The sequence below is a fragment of the Syngnathus leptorhynchus genome, chromosome 22 (assembly GCF_054491065.1).
Source record: "Syngnathus leptorhynchus isolate UIUO chromosome 22, UIUO_Slep, whole genome shotgun sequence".
Taxonomy (NCBI): Eukaryota; Metazoa; Chordata; class Actinopteri; order Syngnathiformes; family Syngnathidae; genus Syngnathus; species Syngnathus leptorhynchus.
Window position 1 is genome coordinate 1,507,115 of NC_141216.1, and position 14,866 is coordinate 1,521,980.

The following is a 14,866-nucleotide window of genomic DNA, read 5'->3' on the forward strand; positions in this document are numbered from 1 at the left end:
ACCTTTTGTTGTTGTTGTTGTTGTTGTTTTGCTCTGAAATGCCAACTGCTTAAAGCTTGCCTTGAAAGCGCTCTGAAAATCTGAGGGCACCCTAAAAACAGATGATCTCCAAATGTTTTGACCCTCCGAGATGCAATATTATTCAAAACGCTCCACGTAATATATCATCGGCTAGGATTTTGCCATCGTTCTCAAAGTCTTGGTGGCGTGATTATAGTTGGAGAGAGTGTTCAACATCTGTTTAGGGTGCCGTGTTGAAATGAGCGGCGATGTGCAGCGTGCAAAGCAAGGCTTGCTTTAAGGCCGACAAAGCTTTTGTGACTTTTGTATCTAGTCACAGAAGATGCAAGAAACCCCTGCAGAGAATCTAGAGCAATCTTTAGAGCAAACAGGCGTGTCCTCATCATGCACCGGACTCACCCAACAGGGCACTCAGAAGTTCGGAGGGGTGCGGGTGGGCAACGGGCCCACGGAGGATGAGGCTGGGATCATGGACCACGACCAGCTCTCCCAACACTCAGAGGAGGGAGATGAGGTGAGCGCATGAAATGGCTTTATTCATACAAACTGGGGCCTTGACTGGAAAATCCCTATGTTGAATATGGAAGAAAAGAATTATTATTATTGTATTATTATGATGAAAATTGTATTGATTTGATTAAAATTGACAATCATACAATTTATTTCATTTGGAGATGGTGCAATGTGTGCTTTTCAAATAGTGTGGAAAGAAAGGGAGGCCTGTGATGGACTAGAGCAGATAAGAGTCGGATTTTCCATTTCAGAAACATAAACACTGAGGTGTTTTTCATGAGAACCAGGGAATGGAATGTCTGAAAATACCACCCAGCTCTGATGCATACTACGTTTGAGTGTTTATGTTGTGATAACATATTGCATAACTGTGACTACATTCATCAGCATTTTTTCCATGTTGGCATGCTTAGAGATGAAGGACAAGTTTGAAACGTCTCCTAATATGACACAAACACCATTTTGCAAATGCTTCTCGCTTTCTATTCCAATTTCGGATTGGGTTCGATTCAGTGAAATATTTGACTTTGTTACCAGACTGCTACTAATCTTTCACGTTTCTTTACTTTCAAGCATGCAGAGGAAGAGCCGGTAAGAAATGATGCGGTGTTTCATTTGGCCAATCTTGGATGCCGTGTGTTCCACCATATCGTCACCGCATCAGCCTTAAATGTCTTTGCCATGACATCAGACTGGCCCGCCAGTTTTGTTTTCTCTAACCACTTACGTTGGAGACCCTTTGAATGGGAACAATGAAGCAACTTCCATGAACTCAATTCCATGAGTCCAAGAACAAAAGACAAGCATGGAAAGCGGAAACCCGGGCAGCAAATTCAGCAATAGCCCCGCCCACTTGATACAGGAAAGGCTTGTCTTGTTCCAGGATGGTGTGAATGGAGCGACAATACACAAACATGTTCACTTGTATGATCCTGTAGGCCAAAAGCAGTTCCTTTGGTTTTCTTTCAGTTGCTTGCACTACAATTGACATTTTGAGCAAAAGGTAAAAACTTTTCCTCCTCCCCCAGTTTGACTTTGGGGACGTGGCCGTACATCAGGCCATCCACACCATCGAATACTGTCTGGGATGCATCTCCAACACGGCCTCTTATCTGCGTCTTTGGGCCCTGAGCTTGGCTCACGCGCGTGAGTAAAAACACACACACACACACGTCCCAAATGTTATCCAGTTTGGTTCTTATCACTGACATTCATTCATTCATTCATTTGTTCAGAGCTATCAGAGGTGCTGTGGTCCATGGTAATGCACTTGGGTTTGTCCTCCCGGAGCGGTGGCGGTTTCTTCGGCCTCACCATCATCTTCGCGGCGTTCGCCACCCTCACGGTTGCTATCCTGCTCATCATGGAGGGGCTGTCTGCCTTTTTACACGCCCTACGTCTTCACTGGTGAGAAACAAACGCAAGAGTGCCCGGCCGTATTTGTTCATGATAACATTTCTTGACAAAAAACATTCGCTGTCATTTTTCACCTTTTGAACCAAGTACGTATCTCGCATCTTGACAAGTACGTGAAGAATGAACGGAACATGAAACATTCCGAATCCAAAGCGCTCAAGGGACTTGAAATAACTAACTTCCAGATCCGTCTCCTCCTTGCACCCGCAGCTTTGAGTACACACAAGTCAAACACTAGCCCATTAGAGAAGTACATGCTGGAATGATTTATAAATAATAACAATAATCCAGTGGATACAGGAAATGCCAAGAAAAGATCTGCTCAGTCGCTACCTGGGTAGTGTCTCACTCATAGAATCTGGAATTCATTGACTCTTCATACCATGTTAAAGAAGCATAATCTGGCTTGATAAATGAAAGGGTTATCAGCTCCACAGGTTTCCAAAGGCTTGCTTGGCCAAAACATTCATGATGTCACTCCTTGGGGGCAGAATGTTCATAAAGCAGAAGTGTGTCAGCTCAACAGGTATCCGCTAAGGTTAAAAAGAGGCCTGGAGTATTTTTCACGGATATGAGCGAATGGAAATAGTTTAGCAGCAGTCAACATCAGCCCTCTGATTCTTCACACGCACGTGCTGATGACTACAAGGCCAAAGTGCTGTGTGTAATGCACAAGAGTTTTTCCATTTCCACACATGTGGAGGCAGATGAGAGGATCTCTCCTTTCTTTCCACATTTGAAGTGTTACCCTCTCACGCCACTGGTAGACCAAATATTTGCCAGGGCTCGGAGACATTCCTGGGCAGCTCCCCTCAATCCAGAGGGAACTGACAAATAGATAAACTGATAAAGAAATGGATACATCAATAAATAAATACAAAAAAAGGATAAGTTGCTACAGATGTTGACGTGAGGGAGACGTTTGTATGAAAGATCAAATTGTTCTTGGAACTTTGTGGCGCTGAGGACCATCCTATAAATACCGACCTATAGCACATCCTTATTCCACTCCATTCTTTCTTTTCAGGGTGGAGTTCCAGAATAAATTTTATTCCGGCCAGGGCTACAAGTTTGTCCCCTTTTCATTTGAAAGCATCCTGGATGGAAGATTTGACGAATAATCCTCAGGGAAGTGTGCGTGCATGAACCCTGGTGCAAATCTCTGTTTCCCTCTAGTGGCAATCCAAAAATCTTTCTTCTGTGTGGTGTATTTGGTGATTATGAAAAGACAAACTAGTCAATCCTCTGGTAAGATTGTGTTACCTGCTGTCTCTTGCATGTCTTTAAATGATCAGCTGTTTGGTGTGAACACAAATATTTCATGGACAATGAGCTACACTTTTAGACAGAGAAAGAAAAATGTCAATGAAATGAACAGGTCTATCTATCTATCCGTTGTGAGGGATTACTGTCACCATCATTTCGGATTTTAAACTGGAGTTAATCTCTTGATGATGTGTGTAAATGCAGGACATGCTCCACAAATCAAAAATAGAATTATTGTTGCTACGTTATGTGTGTGGTGTGATGAATAAAGTTTTGGGGTATGGATTCTCTTCTTTCTTGTCTTCTACAGCGTGGGAAACATGTCAGAGCCTCATTTTTTTGTTTGCATCATTTAACAACTCGAAACATGCTGCTAGCTTAAATCCAATGTTGTCAATTTACCAATGAAAATATTGTGGCAAATATTATTTTGAATCAATCCTAAATTTCGAGCGGTTTATTTAAAATGACCCTTTTATTTTCTTCCAAATATATTTTGAAGGTTTACCGGAAATGGTACCTTTTTATGGCGGAAACTTGATTGGATTATTGCTTCACTTGACCTGCTAGGCAAGTTTGTTTGCGAGATTGGATTCGAAACATACGATTGAATCTGCACAGATCATTAAGTACACTATTTAACATTTTAGACGATTGTAGGATATTATACGAAAGGTGCTGAGTCGATCGGTTGGGAAAAATTTTCTGTCTAAAACTTCTAACTTCGTGGATTGTTTTGTAGTAAGCTAACTAGGCTAATTGAGTTAAAGTTCCACTTGATCTCATTGATTGTGTATTTTGGATGGATTCTCCGATATTTCTCGGTAAGTTTCTGTGAAGAACAACGACTTGGGGTGACAATATGTTTCTTACTCGCTTTGGTCTCCAATACTTGTGACTTTGAGCTAACGTTCCATTGGTTGAGTAGAGCTTTATGATTAGAAGCAAACATTCGAAAAGTGACAATTAAGAGTGAGCTAAAGTTGACTTGTACTATTCTGAAACGGAAGTGCTGTCGTGGTTCAATATTTGAAGAACAATTGACGATTCTGTCAATGATTGAGACTTGTAAATAATTAGAATAGGAAACATATTGTGGTTGGAAAAATAACATGTGAAAATAGTATCCTCTCCAGTACATATCAAAGTATATTTCTTTACCCTGTAATTTGACTCATTCCAGAATTTCTCACCAATGGCAATTGAATGCATCATATTAAAGCCTCCACAAAAATGTTTAACGTGCAAAGATGTGAACGTTACGTCTTTTTTATTTTCTTCTCATATTGCCTACCTCGACTTGGGCAGAATTCGTCGTGATGGAGTGAGAATGGGACGAGGCAGCGTGGAGAGCGGCTTCAGCCCGTCTCGGCGGGCCTGCCAGAATGCACATAGCGTCGTTGGGCGTCAGTAAAGTGGGCTTCCTGCTTTCCCTCGTGCTGGGCGCCCTCCTCTTGTTGCTCATCCCGGCCTTCCAACCGACGGCCCGCCACCAGGTAGACCTGCCGCAGCCCAGACCTCAAAGCAAGACCTCATCTTCCACTTCCCAGCACAATCCAGGGCTTCCCGCACTCTCCCGTTCTGCTGGAGACACACAAAGGCCCGGCGCTTTGAATAGAAGCTCACCAGGGCTCAACCAGACGGAACCTTTTGATCGTTACAAAGAAAGTGAAAAAGAGCTCTCTATCCATGAAGGACAAGGCCACATTTTTCCTGGCCCTGGACCACGAGACCTGTTGGAATTAAAGGACGTTTTTATTGCAGTTAAAACCACCAGGAAATACCACAAGTCCAGACTGGAGCTGCTGATTCAGACCTGGATATCACGGGCTAAGGAACAGGTGAGATGAAGTTAGTTCCAAATAAAGCCCTTTTTAGAACAAGTTTGTTTGAAGACTAGATGGTACAAAAGTCACTCAATTAGTTTTGTTTTAGTGATTTGAATTTGCCATCAAGGCTGCCATCCCTTGAGTAGATGCTGTTAATTGGAAAAAGCTCTTCCGGACACTTCCACGTGTGCTCCCAATATAAACAGTTGAGCTTTTACTGGTCAGACGTCTTGTAAAAGACCTCCAGTGTGAGTTCCACCCAAGCCATACACTTCATTTATATTTATTGAGCAAAATGTCATTATTTGCAAGTTTTGAATGCTTCTCTCAATCACGACTCATCAATAGGCCCATTGTATGACAAGTGTGTGTGTGTGTGTGTGTGTGTGTGTGTGTGTGTGTGTGTGTGTGTGTGTGTTGACAGTTTGTAACAATGCGTCTTTCTTTTCCAGACCTACTTATTTTCAGATGGTGAGGACAAAGAGCTTAAGATGAGAACAGGTACGACGTAAAAGAGGTTTAAAAAAAAAAAAAAAAAAACAACCTTTCAGTTATTGATCATTTTTCTTTTTTCTCTCTAGGTGCAAATATTATAAACACCAACTGTTCAGCAGCTCACACTCGACAGGCTCTCTGCTGCAAGATGTCCGTCGAGTATGACAAGTTCATCGAGTCTCAGAAGAAGTGAGCAGGTTCCCAAAAGTCCAAGCGGAAAGCGTGACTGGAACTCTTTGCCGAGTCCTATTTGGTGTCGCCCGCAGGTGGTTCTGTCACGTGGACGACGATAACTATGTGATCCTACCCAGCCTGTTGCAACTGCTGTCTTCCTACCACCACAGTCAGGATGTTTACCTGGGTCGACCCAGTCTCGATCATCCCATAGAAGCCGCAGAGAGGGTCAAGAGCAACGGAATGGTCCGTAAATCCACTCGTTGACTGGATGATGGTGTTCTCCGACAGTCGGGCTCATCTTCAGATTTGACTATGTTCCTTTCAGGTGTCAGTCAAATTCTGGTTTGCAACAGGCGGTGCGGGTTTCTGTATCAGCCGAGGCCTGGCGCTGAAAATGAGTCCGTGGGCCAGGTAGGTCCCACCTTCAAGAAAATGGAAGCAATGAGTGCAAGCATACATTTAAAATGTGAAACTCTCTCTTGTTGTCTTCACGTCAGTTTGGGAAATTTCATCAGCACGGCGGAGAAGATCCGCCTCCCGGATGATTGCACCATCGGCTACATCATCGAGGCTCTGCTGGAGGTGGCGTTGATACACACGCAGCTTTTCCACTCCCACCTGGAGAATCTTCAGAAGCTTCCTACTGACACTGTGTTGGAGCAGGTTTGTGTGGAAAATGTCATGTGATTCTAAAAAGCCCCCCCACTATTAGCACGATCACTATTTTCTCCTTCTAATAGGTGACGCTTAGCTACGGAGGCTATGAGAATCGACGGAACGTGGTCAGCATCCTCGGAGGCTTTTCACCGGTTGAAGATCCGACGAGGTAGAGCAAAATCACCAGAATTTTCCCCAAACTTTGTTGCTCAATAACAATTGCAATTCCACAGATTTAAGACAGTCCACTGCCTACTATATCCAGATACTGACTGGTGTCCAAAAGCTAAAGCTCCCAACGGAAAGTGACTCATCACAACTGATGCTTTAATTCAAGCCTACCTCATGAGTATTTGAAATGATTGCAAAACACAGTAGTGCTTTTGGAGCTTCTCTCAGAATCCAATGTCAAATTGTAGACATTTTCTGCTGAGTTTTTAGTGAAAACAATGAAGAAACACAAACTATGATTAGTGCATAGCATTGAAGAAATGACATATTTCTTTTTCTGTGAAGAGGACTTAAAACACACACACAAAAAAAAAGGAAAAACATGTTTGGGATTGCAGTCATAGAATTCAGAAAATAAACGAAATGTAAACAATCAATCATCTTGCAATTGAATAGTCCCAAAACTAAAAAAAAAAATCTTGTTGTTTTTTCATATGGGGAGGATTATAAAAAAAAAAAAAGGGAGTTTGCAAGATGGAGGGGGGACGGGACGTTCAGGTGGTTCACTCCAGTTACAGAAATGAACTGATATTTTGATTTATTGGTTTATTTACTGTTGTTTGCCTCAATGCTGCGCTTGGAGTGTTAAAAGTCAAATACATTTTTCTACAGACTTATTTCCACCAAGCAGGACAGTCCGGTTCCTCTTGGTACACTAAATTTTTTATTTCTGTTATTTAAACTTTATATAAATGCCCATATTCACAGTTTTTTTTTTTTTCAAAAAAGATATGGGAATGCTGGGTGATGACCCAAGAATGAGATGATGAGGTACATTGCATGTGAATTTAGGAGTATTTAGTCTTATGACTAATGGCAGCAAAACTTGCAAGGTTTTGTATGATGGTGTTTTTAATATTGTTACATATCTTTGTAATATCATGATTCCGTTGTACCTTAGGTATTTGTGTATTTTTATTGCACTATTTTGACTGCATGTTTTGTGAGATGCCTTTTTTTCCTAAAGTGGTTTTACATGTGATCATTAAATGTGAACTACGTAGTCATGGAAAAAGCGTCCAAATATGTACCAATGTATGTACGTAATGCCGTTAAATGGAGTTTCTAAACATTGGCTATTCCTTTTTTTTTTTTTTTTTATATAACATTCAGACATTTGATTGAACAATGTTAACAGCATTTTCATAAAGTTGGATGCTCTTCATTTTGACAGTTTGACTTTATTACCAACAGTTACTGACAGTTTATCTTTATTACCAAATAAATGCAAAATTTACATTGTGGGTTGTTTTCTTCATTATTGCAATAATAGCTTGATAACGAAAAAGACGTCCTCTTTTTCCCAGGCTTTTGTGATAGTTTATGAAGCGGTTCATGTAATGACGCCATGATACCGCAAGAGGGCAGTGCCCCCCATTCACTTGTATGTAACCCAGCGTAAAATGAACATGTCCATTTCCTTTTTTTTTTCATCATTGCTCTTTCTTTCATGTAAATGTCAGTTACAATATGGTTATTAGAACTTAAACATATGAGTAGTTTATTGTACATTTGTTTAGTTTAAAATATCAATTTGAATATTTACATCAAAGAAAGAGCAATGACGAAAAGGAAACGGGCATGTTCATTTTACGCTGGGTTACATACAAGTGAATGGGGACACTGCCGTCTTGCGGTAGCCTGGCGTCATTACATGAACCACTTAAACTATCGAGTCAAAAGCCTGTACGTATGTTTAATATCGTACGACGTACGGTTTTATTTAATTCTGCTTATATGATGATATTTCAAACGAAATAAATGTACAGCGGTGTTCGGCCGATCATGGTTCGAGCCCCACACGAAGCAGACTTAAAGCTAAAGTTTGCATCATTACTCGGTTCTCCCGCGCGTAAGGTAAAAGCATCATTGAATGATCTGTCAAACACTGGTAGATTAGTCTTTTTTGCAAGCAAGTTGACATTTTAAAGTACACTTTCAAAAAAAAAAGCTCGAGTTTCGCTGCCAAAATGGCAAAGAGGTTTTTAACTTGCTTTGGGCGTGCATGCTTCCATCTTGCACGCATGCAAGCCAAAAAGTTTGCAGAAGCTAGCGTTAGCAGTTAGCGTCTTCGACGACCACCCAAACAAATTCATTTGGCGCATTTAACGGTGGGTAAGTACATCTCCATTTTCAAAACTCAAGCACGCACCGTGTGAAAAGACGACTAACACGATTTTTGCACAAACATTTAGCAACGTCTGGACGACAGCGCCGTTTGGCCGAAGGTAAGTCGACAAAGCAGCGTTTGCATAAATCCACCTGAGAATGAATGACTCAAACATTTCGATGCATTCGTGTTAATTTTCTGCTTTCTGTCTGCAGGTGCGAATCTTCAAAACGAGCCCGACATGGCCGACTGACTTCCTGTGAGTTTTCAAGTCAATCGACTGCTCTAATTCTTATTTACTTATACAGGCCTGCATCTGGAACAGAGAGAGCAGATTAAAGTAGCAAAAATGTTTTTATTAGCAAGGTATCCTATCAAATTAACTAAAGCAAACATTTGTTCTTTTCCTTGTCTGCAGTGTCCAAGATGGCCACCTTGCTGTCCTCGCATGGCTTCATGAGACACTAACAGGTAGGTCTACTAATTTGCTGAAAATGTAAAATCAGAATGGTTGTAACGTTACCGTGTCTTTCAGAGCAGCAACCTGTGGTTGGAGACGTCTGTCCGTCCAGCGCTGCCCTCCATTCCTCACTGGTGAAGCACGCACGAGTCCAAATGTTTGACACGTGTCAAACATTTTAACTTGTTCTTCCTCCTTTTGTCCACCAGGTGGTGCTAAAGGACCTGGTTTCTGCATCATGAATCTACAAGGTTTTGGACCTGTGCCATTATCAACTTGTCTGACAACTTACTACATTGCCTCCCTCTTCCTGCAGATCACGTGCCAGTAAGGATGCAGTTGAAAAATCTGCCACCTGCTGGCCAAAGGAACCAGCCCTCCAAAACCATGCCGAGGTTCCTCAAGGCTGCCTCCATTTCCAGAGTTGACGCTCAAACAAATGCAGCATGATGGTCTCTCGTTTGTGTTGTGTGCAAGTGTCTACCCTGGAGAGTCTTGACAACATTTCACAAACTCTGCCTGTGCACCAGTGACCAGCTACTTCAAGTCTACAGTTAAAAGTAAAAGCAGTGTACTTAAATGGAGTCGTTGTGTCAATGATCTTTTTTCTTTCCAGGCAGAAGTGGCAAATCCTGGTCCAGGAAGTGCAAAGCCTGCCACAATTTGTCTTCAGCCTCTGAGTTTGTTCTCCTGGGTCTGTGCTGCCTGAAGAGCTCTCTGCTGGTAAGAGAAGGAAAATAAATCTCACTTTATTAACATTAAGAAATTAAATTACTTTTTTTTTTTGTGTATGTTAAGTGTGGTGTGGGAGCTGGGGACCAGAGCAAAGCCCTAGACCAGCAACACTTTGGTCTTGTTGCAACTTGAGATGTAAGGCAGTTTAAACGCTCTTCATAGCACAATCTTTTTATTCCAATAATTATGTGCCTCTATTTTCTGACAGGCAGCAAGGAAGAAAATTCGCTTACTGGTCATGCAGCTCACAATACCTGGTGCCATGAACAAATCTGCTTCTGCACTGGTATGTTACATGCCAAAACATTTTCTGCACCAAATATGACTTAACCCATTACTTACCAAGCTCTTTTTTTTGTCTTAGGTCCAGGCATGGTGTAATACCCGTCCCTCTGGCTAACCACTTCGCCACTTGTCCCGCTGCCAGACCGCTTCGCCACTCGTCCCGCTGCCTGACCGCTTTGCCACTCGTCCCGCTGGCCGACCGCTTTGCCACTCGTCCCGCTGGCCGACCGCTTCGCTACTTGTCCCGCTGGCCGACCACTTTGCCTCTCTGCAACAAGCAGACTGCCATCCAACTTGTTACTTTGTTGTGATTGAACGTTTACTCTGCAAAAGAAATAAAGCTTTATTACAAATAAACTTTCAACTCTTCATTTTCAAACATCACAAAACTAAAAATATTTTTTCTTTCCAACAAAATTATTTCTATTTTTTTTCCCCCCCACCCCAAATTTTTTTGGGGGGATTTTTTTTCTGGGAAAATTTTGGGACATGGGGCGGGATCAGGATTGGAATACTGCTTCATGATTGGCTGAGGGCTCTAGAAATGGGCGGAGCAATGAGAAGGAAAGGCTGATTGGCCGTGAATATGCAAATGAGGTGATTTGCAATTGGTTAGATTTCTAGTGGGCGTGTTTTGTTCAAAATAAATCAATCTGATTGGTCAGATGCGCAATTTACTGCATCCTGATTGGCTGTCAGAAAGTGGGCGTGGCTATGCAAATTTGGGCAGGCTGAATTTGGGCAGGGTTTGGGGGCGGGTAAAGTGGCACTTAGGTTTTGGAAGCCTCTTTTCAGCTTTGAGGTGAGTGTTTGCCTTCAGCCACTGAACACAGCCAAGTCTTTGACTGCTTCTCTCTGTCCACATGACTCAAAGTGACTGCAATTGCATCACTTGGACTGCAATTGCATCACTCATGTGGACACAGAGAGAAGCAGCAAAGACTTGTGTCTGTTGCAGTGACACTCACCTCAAGGCTGAAAACATAGTAGTGGACACTTAGGTTTTCAAACAGTACTTTGCAGCCAATGCAGTGACCAGCAAGCATGAAAGACTTCAAAGGAGCAAATTTGCTCATAAATCACAAAGACTCGCATTCCACTTGAACAATTTATTGAATAGAAAAGCACTATGGTATGATGTCACTTACTTCTCGTGGCAGGCACTAGAGGGAAGGAAAGTGAGCACATGCAAACAATGCAAACATCTGGGACAAAACCGAAGTGGCAGCCAGGTACTGCACAGTACCACCACCACTACACACTTTTGGACAAGTTTTTCCATGACACTGACGCAAACCAAGTCAGTTAAATATATGTTTCTGACTAACTTGGTTTGCATCAATGTCATGAAAAAACACATCCAGACGGGTGTGATGATGATATTGTGCAGTACCTGGCACTTAGGTCTTGTGAGAGATGTCAGCTGCTTGCATGTGCTCACCTTCTCCCTGGTGTGCCATGACAAGATGACGTCAGCTCCTCAAGCACATAACACTACCAACTAACTAACCAATACAAATTGCTTCTTTCTTTTTGTTTTAGATTCAAGTCATAATTTTAGAAGAACAAAGTGGTACACTTTCACTTTTCATGTGTGCCAACTATGATCAAAACTATACTTTTTGAAGTCATATATGACACATTTAAGATTAGGAGGCAAACGTTAAGGTCCACCTTGCTGGTCACCAGAGGCATAATGCCACATGGAAAATGGGGAGGTCCCTACCTTTCGAGGTATGCAGATAGACGACCAGCAGTCGACGTGGAGCCTCCAGTCTTCAAGTTGGACATGGAAAAACAACGTTCATGTCAAACGCTTTCCTTGATTATCGGTTGATTGACAGCCGAGTAAGTGCTACTTGTGGCTGTGCTAGCTAACGCTCCACCTCTTGTTTCACGAGAGCTAGCGAGTTTCCACTGACGTAACGACTAATATATTCTCCTTTCGTGTCATTGTTTACACGTATGCGTGTACATATATACAGCAAATGGAGCGCTTGTAAAAAGTAGACATGACTCACGCGAAAGCCCAAATGACAACAACCTGAAGAGCTAGCTGCTTGCTGAAGCGGAAGTGTACGGTAGCCGAGAAAGCTCAATTCAAGTCACCAAAAAGCGCGTCTTTGGAAACCTGCACAAAAGACACTCCCACATCATGCATACAACGCTAGTTCGGATCATGAAGTAAATACGCATAAGAGACACTCAAATAGGGTGACCAGACGTCCTCTTTTTCCTGGACATGTCCTATTTTTGAACCCTAAAAAAGTCTACACCGAGTGTTCTCAATTTATGAGTCAAAGTAAAATCACCTCAGGAATATGAAGTTCTCAATTTGCAATTTAAAATAAACATAAGATACAAATAATCTATTTGTGCTATTGTATATGTTGTGTGAGAGTGGGTGAGGAAGCGAGGGACAGGAGTCACTGCTGACATGATCAGCGCCCATTCATTCTTCCAAAGCTTAACTGGAAACACATATTAAACCTGCTCCCCATTATATAAGTCTAAACTCTGTGTGTGTGTGTGTGTGTGTGTGTGTGTGTGTGTGTGTGTGTGTGTGTGTGTGTGTGTGTGTGTGTGTGTGTGTGTGTGTGTGTGTGTGTGTGTGTGTGTGTGTGTGTTTGAGATTGTGTGTGTGTGTGCGCGTGCGTGCGTGTTAGTGTGTGTGATAGGTTAACTGGAGTACATGGAGGCAGTAGTTCACCACTGAGTTCAGGCAGAGGTCATTCTCGAGCTCTTCTTTCTTATTCTTCCTTCGCTCCATTTCTTTATTCCGCTCAAACTCCCTTATTATTTTCTATTTTATTGATTTATTCTCTCGCCTGTGTGCTATTTTATCCTGTTTTCTGAAACGTCCTTTTTACATGTGAACTGTGTTAATGGGTTTTTAACACAATAATCCATTAACTTGGTGCATGTGTGCGTGTGTGAGCGCGCACATCCGAAAAACAAGGACTGGATGTGTCTTCAGGGTTCAGCTTTAGGTCACTTGTAATGTAAACCCCACTACAAACAGAGTAGTTAAACCTAACTTCCAAAATGAACATTTCTTTTTGATGTGTACATTGCACACATACATAATACTGAATGTCACTATGTGTTGATATCGAAATGAACGTACGGTGTGTGTTCAGTGGAAATTTGACAGTGACTGATGCCAGTCATTGCTATTCCCAGTGAGTGTGTTGGAGTGGCTTGAGCAGTCAGTGTGTACAAACAGGAGCATTTCTTCAAAGAACGACAAGGTGTCATAAATCGTGTGTGTCGACAGCGGGCAGCTTCCTGCTGCTCCTCCCTGTCTGAGCCCAAAGCCTACAGTGACAGACCAATGACAATACACATGTACCTGCACAATGGCACAGACCACACACACTTGTTATAATATCATATCATATCAGATAAGTCTTTTATATTTATAAGTCTTTTTCAATTAAATTGTTTAAATTAAAAAAATATAACACGTGACCCACCCTCTGTTGTGAGTTAAACGGAAAGTGAAGCCCGGAATAACATCAGACACATGCCGAGGCGAGGCCTCCTGCTCCTGCTCCTGCTCCTGCTCCTGCTCCTGCTCAGCCTCCTCTATCCGATTGCAGTGTGTGGAGGTCACAGCTCCCTGCCGTGCGGTCACCATCATGAAGTCGCACAAGGCAGCTGGCGCTATATATGTGTGTATATGCGTTTGTTGGACAACGTGCATGCTGCAATCTTCCATTTGGTTGATGTGTTTGCACCTTGTAAAAGTCAACCACAGGTGCTTCTCACTGACCAACTGACCCTGCATAACCTTTGGCGCAGAGGAACATTTCTTACTGAATTGACCTATTTTGAAGATCATTTTCAAATGATGTCAGTTTATGTAAATGAGTGTTTGTGGCTCGGTTGGGTGATAGGTAATGGGGCGACGACTGTTGGATGTGTAGGGGGAAGAAATGGCTGGGGTAAGATTGGGGTGAGGGTTTAAGTTGAGGGCAGAGGGGAACGAGAGGAGAAGAGGTGTGTGTGTGTTTGGGTGGGGGGAGGTTTAAGTTAAGGGCAGACGAGAGACTGCCTGCGTGTTTCTGTCCTTTCGACGACCCTCCCACTTCGACATATGAATCCAATACCCTCATTTTTGTATATGATGAGAAAGAGAGAGCAAAGAAAAATAGAACAGACTCTATTGACACATGTTGTGTCAGTTAGCCAACACCTGAAATGTGCACGGGGCCCCATTTTGGTAGAATGATGTCATTTCATTTGTTTGTCTAGTTTAGCGCGTTTGGGATCGTGCTGCGCTTATTGGGACGTGCCGGTGCATGAAACGGCCTCGCTCGCTCCAACTCACCTGATCATTTGCTGAGAGAAAGTAGTCTGCGCCTGCCAGGTGTCGGGTCACAGTCGGTTTTCGGAAGCACTTGGAGTTTGTCTGTTTTTCATATTCCACAAACAAAACATGATTTAACATACAGTTAAACATCTGTACAACATGTACAGTTGTATTGGTTGTGCTACACATTAGCTGGCTTAGTTGTCATAATAGAGCCTTGTAAAAACACTGCTCACTTTACCTCAGCACCAAATGGCAAACAGACAAAGTTAGCGACAAGCTGGTGAACATGGTGGAGCATTTAGCAGCCAAATAATAATGACCCCGGCCGGGGGGGGGGACCAAGCAGAGTTGGA

The 14,866-nt window shown here is 42.6% G+C and overlaps 2 protein-coding genes and 3 long non-coding RNA genes across 15 annotated transcripts in view; 3 read left to right on the forward strand and 2 right to left on the reverse strand.

Moving 5' to 3' along the window:
- Positions 1–3,506, forward strand: part of LOC147039150 (V-type proton ATPase 116 kDa subunit a 1-like) — a 26,785-nt gene extending 23,279 nt beyond the window's left edge. For 3 of the 7 annotated variants that reach the window (XM_085904305.1, XM_085904309.1, XM_085904308.1), the window contains 5 exons: positions 335–535; positions 1,108–1,125; positions 1,563–1,680; positions 1,770–1,941; positions 2,978–3,506. In XM_085904305.1, the coding sequence (XP_085760431.1) occupies positions 335–535; positions 1,108–1,125; positions 1,563–1,680; positions 1,770–1,941; positions 2,978–3,071 (603 nt within the window). In that variant the 3' untranslated portion in view covers positions 3,072–3,506. The remainder of the gene's footprint in view (positions 1–334; positions 536–1,107; positions 1,126–1,562; positions 1,681–1,769; positions 1,942–2,977) is intronic. The other 4 variants (XM_085904306.1, XM_085904310.1, XM_085904307.1 and 1 more) reach the window with 4 other exon arrangements.
- LOC147039153 (uncharacterized) overlaps positions 1–4,995 on the reverse strand; it is a 7,570-nt gene extending 2,575 nt beyond the window's left edge. The window contains exons 1-2 of the long non-coding RNA XR_015063407.1: positions 4,511–4,995; positions 421–590 (exon numbers count right to left, since the gene is read on the reverse strand). This is a non-coding gene — a long non-coding RNA (uncharacterized LOC147039153). The remainder of the gene's footprint in view (positions 1–420; positions 591–4,510) is intronic.
- rfng (RFNG O-fucosylpeptide 3-beta-N-acetylglucosaminyltransferase) lies at positions 3,753–7,842 on the forward strand. Its single transcript, XM_085904315.1, has 9 exons — positions 3,753–4,040; positions 4,525–5,057; positions 5,498–5,546; positions 5,627–5,729; positions 5,807–5,960; positions 6,043–6,128; positions 6,215–6,380; positions 6,458–6,543; positions 6,608–7,842. The coding sequence occupies exons 2-9, from the start codon at positions 4,602–4,604 to the stop codon at positions 6,681–6,683; spliced, it is 1,176 nt and encodes a 391-aa protein (XP_085760441.1). The 5' UTR covers positions 3,753–4,040; positions 4,525–4,601; the 3' UTR covers positions 6,684–7,842.
- Positions 7,843–8,395: 553 nt separating this feature from the next.
- Positions 8,396–10,530, forward strand: LOC147039155 (uncharacterized). 3 transcript variants are annotated; one of them, XR_015063406.1, is made up of 11 exons: positions 8,396–8,720; positions 8,801–8,833; positions 8,931–8,974; positions 9,134–9,186; positions 9,251–9,309; positions 9,385–9,426; positions 9,492–9,735; positions 9,792–9,898; positions 9,974–10,045; positions 10,119–10,196; positions 10,275–10,530. It is a non-coding gene; the product is annotated as an uncharacterized LOC147039155 (long non-coding RNA). The 3 variants fall into 3 exon arrangements; XR_015063404.1 differs by having other exon boundaries at positions 9,492–9,898; XR_015063405.1 differs by having other exon boundaries at positions 8,396–8,716; positions 9,492–9,898.
- Positions 9,038–12,285, reverse strand: LOC147039156 (uncharacterized). 3 transcript variants are annotated; one of them, XR_015063403.1, is made up of 4 exons: positions 12,217–12,285; positions 11,922–11,971; positions 10,253–10,519; positions 9,038–9,895 (listed from the first exon to the last, which is right to left on the reverse strand). It is a non-coding gene; the product is annotated as an uncharacterized LOC147039156 (long non-coding RNA). The 3 variants fall into 3 exon arrangements; XR_015063402.1 differs by having other exon boundaries at positions 9,038–9,892; positions 11,922–12,243; XR_015063401.1 differs by having other exon boundaries at positions 11,922–12,243.
- Positions 12,286–14,866: the final 2,581 nt, after the last annotated feature.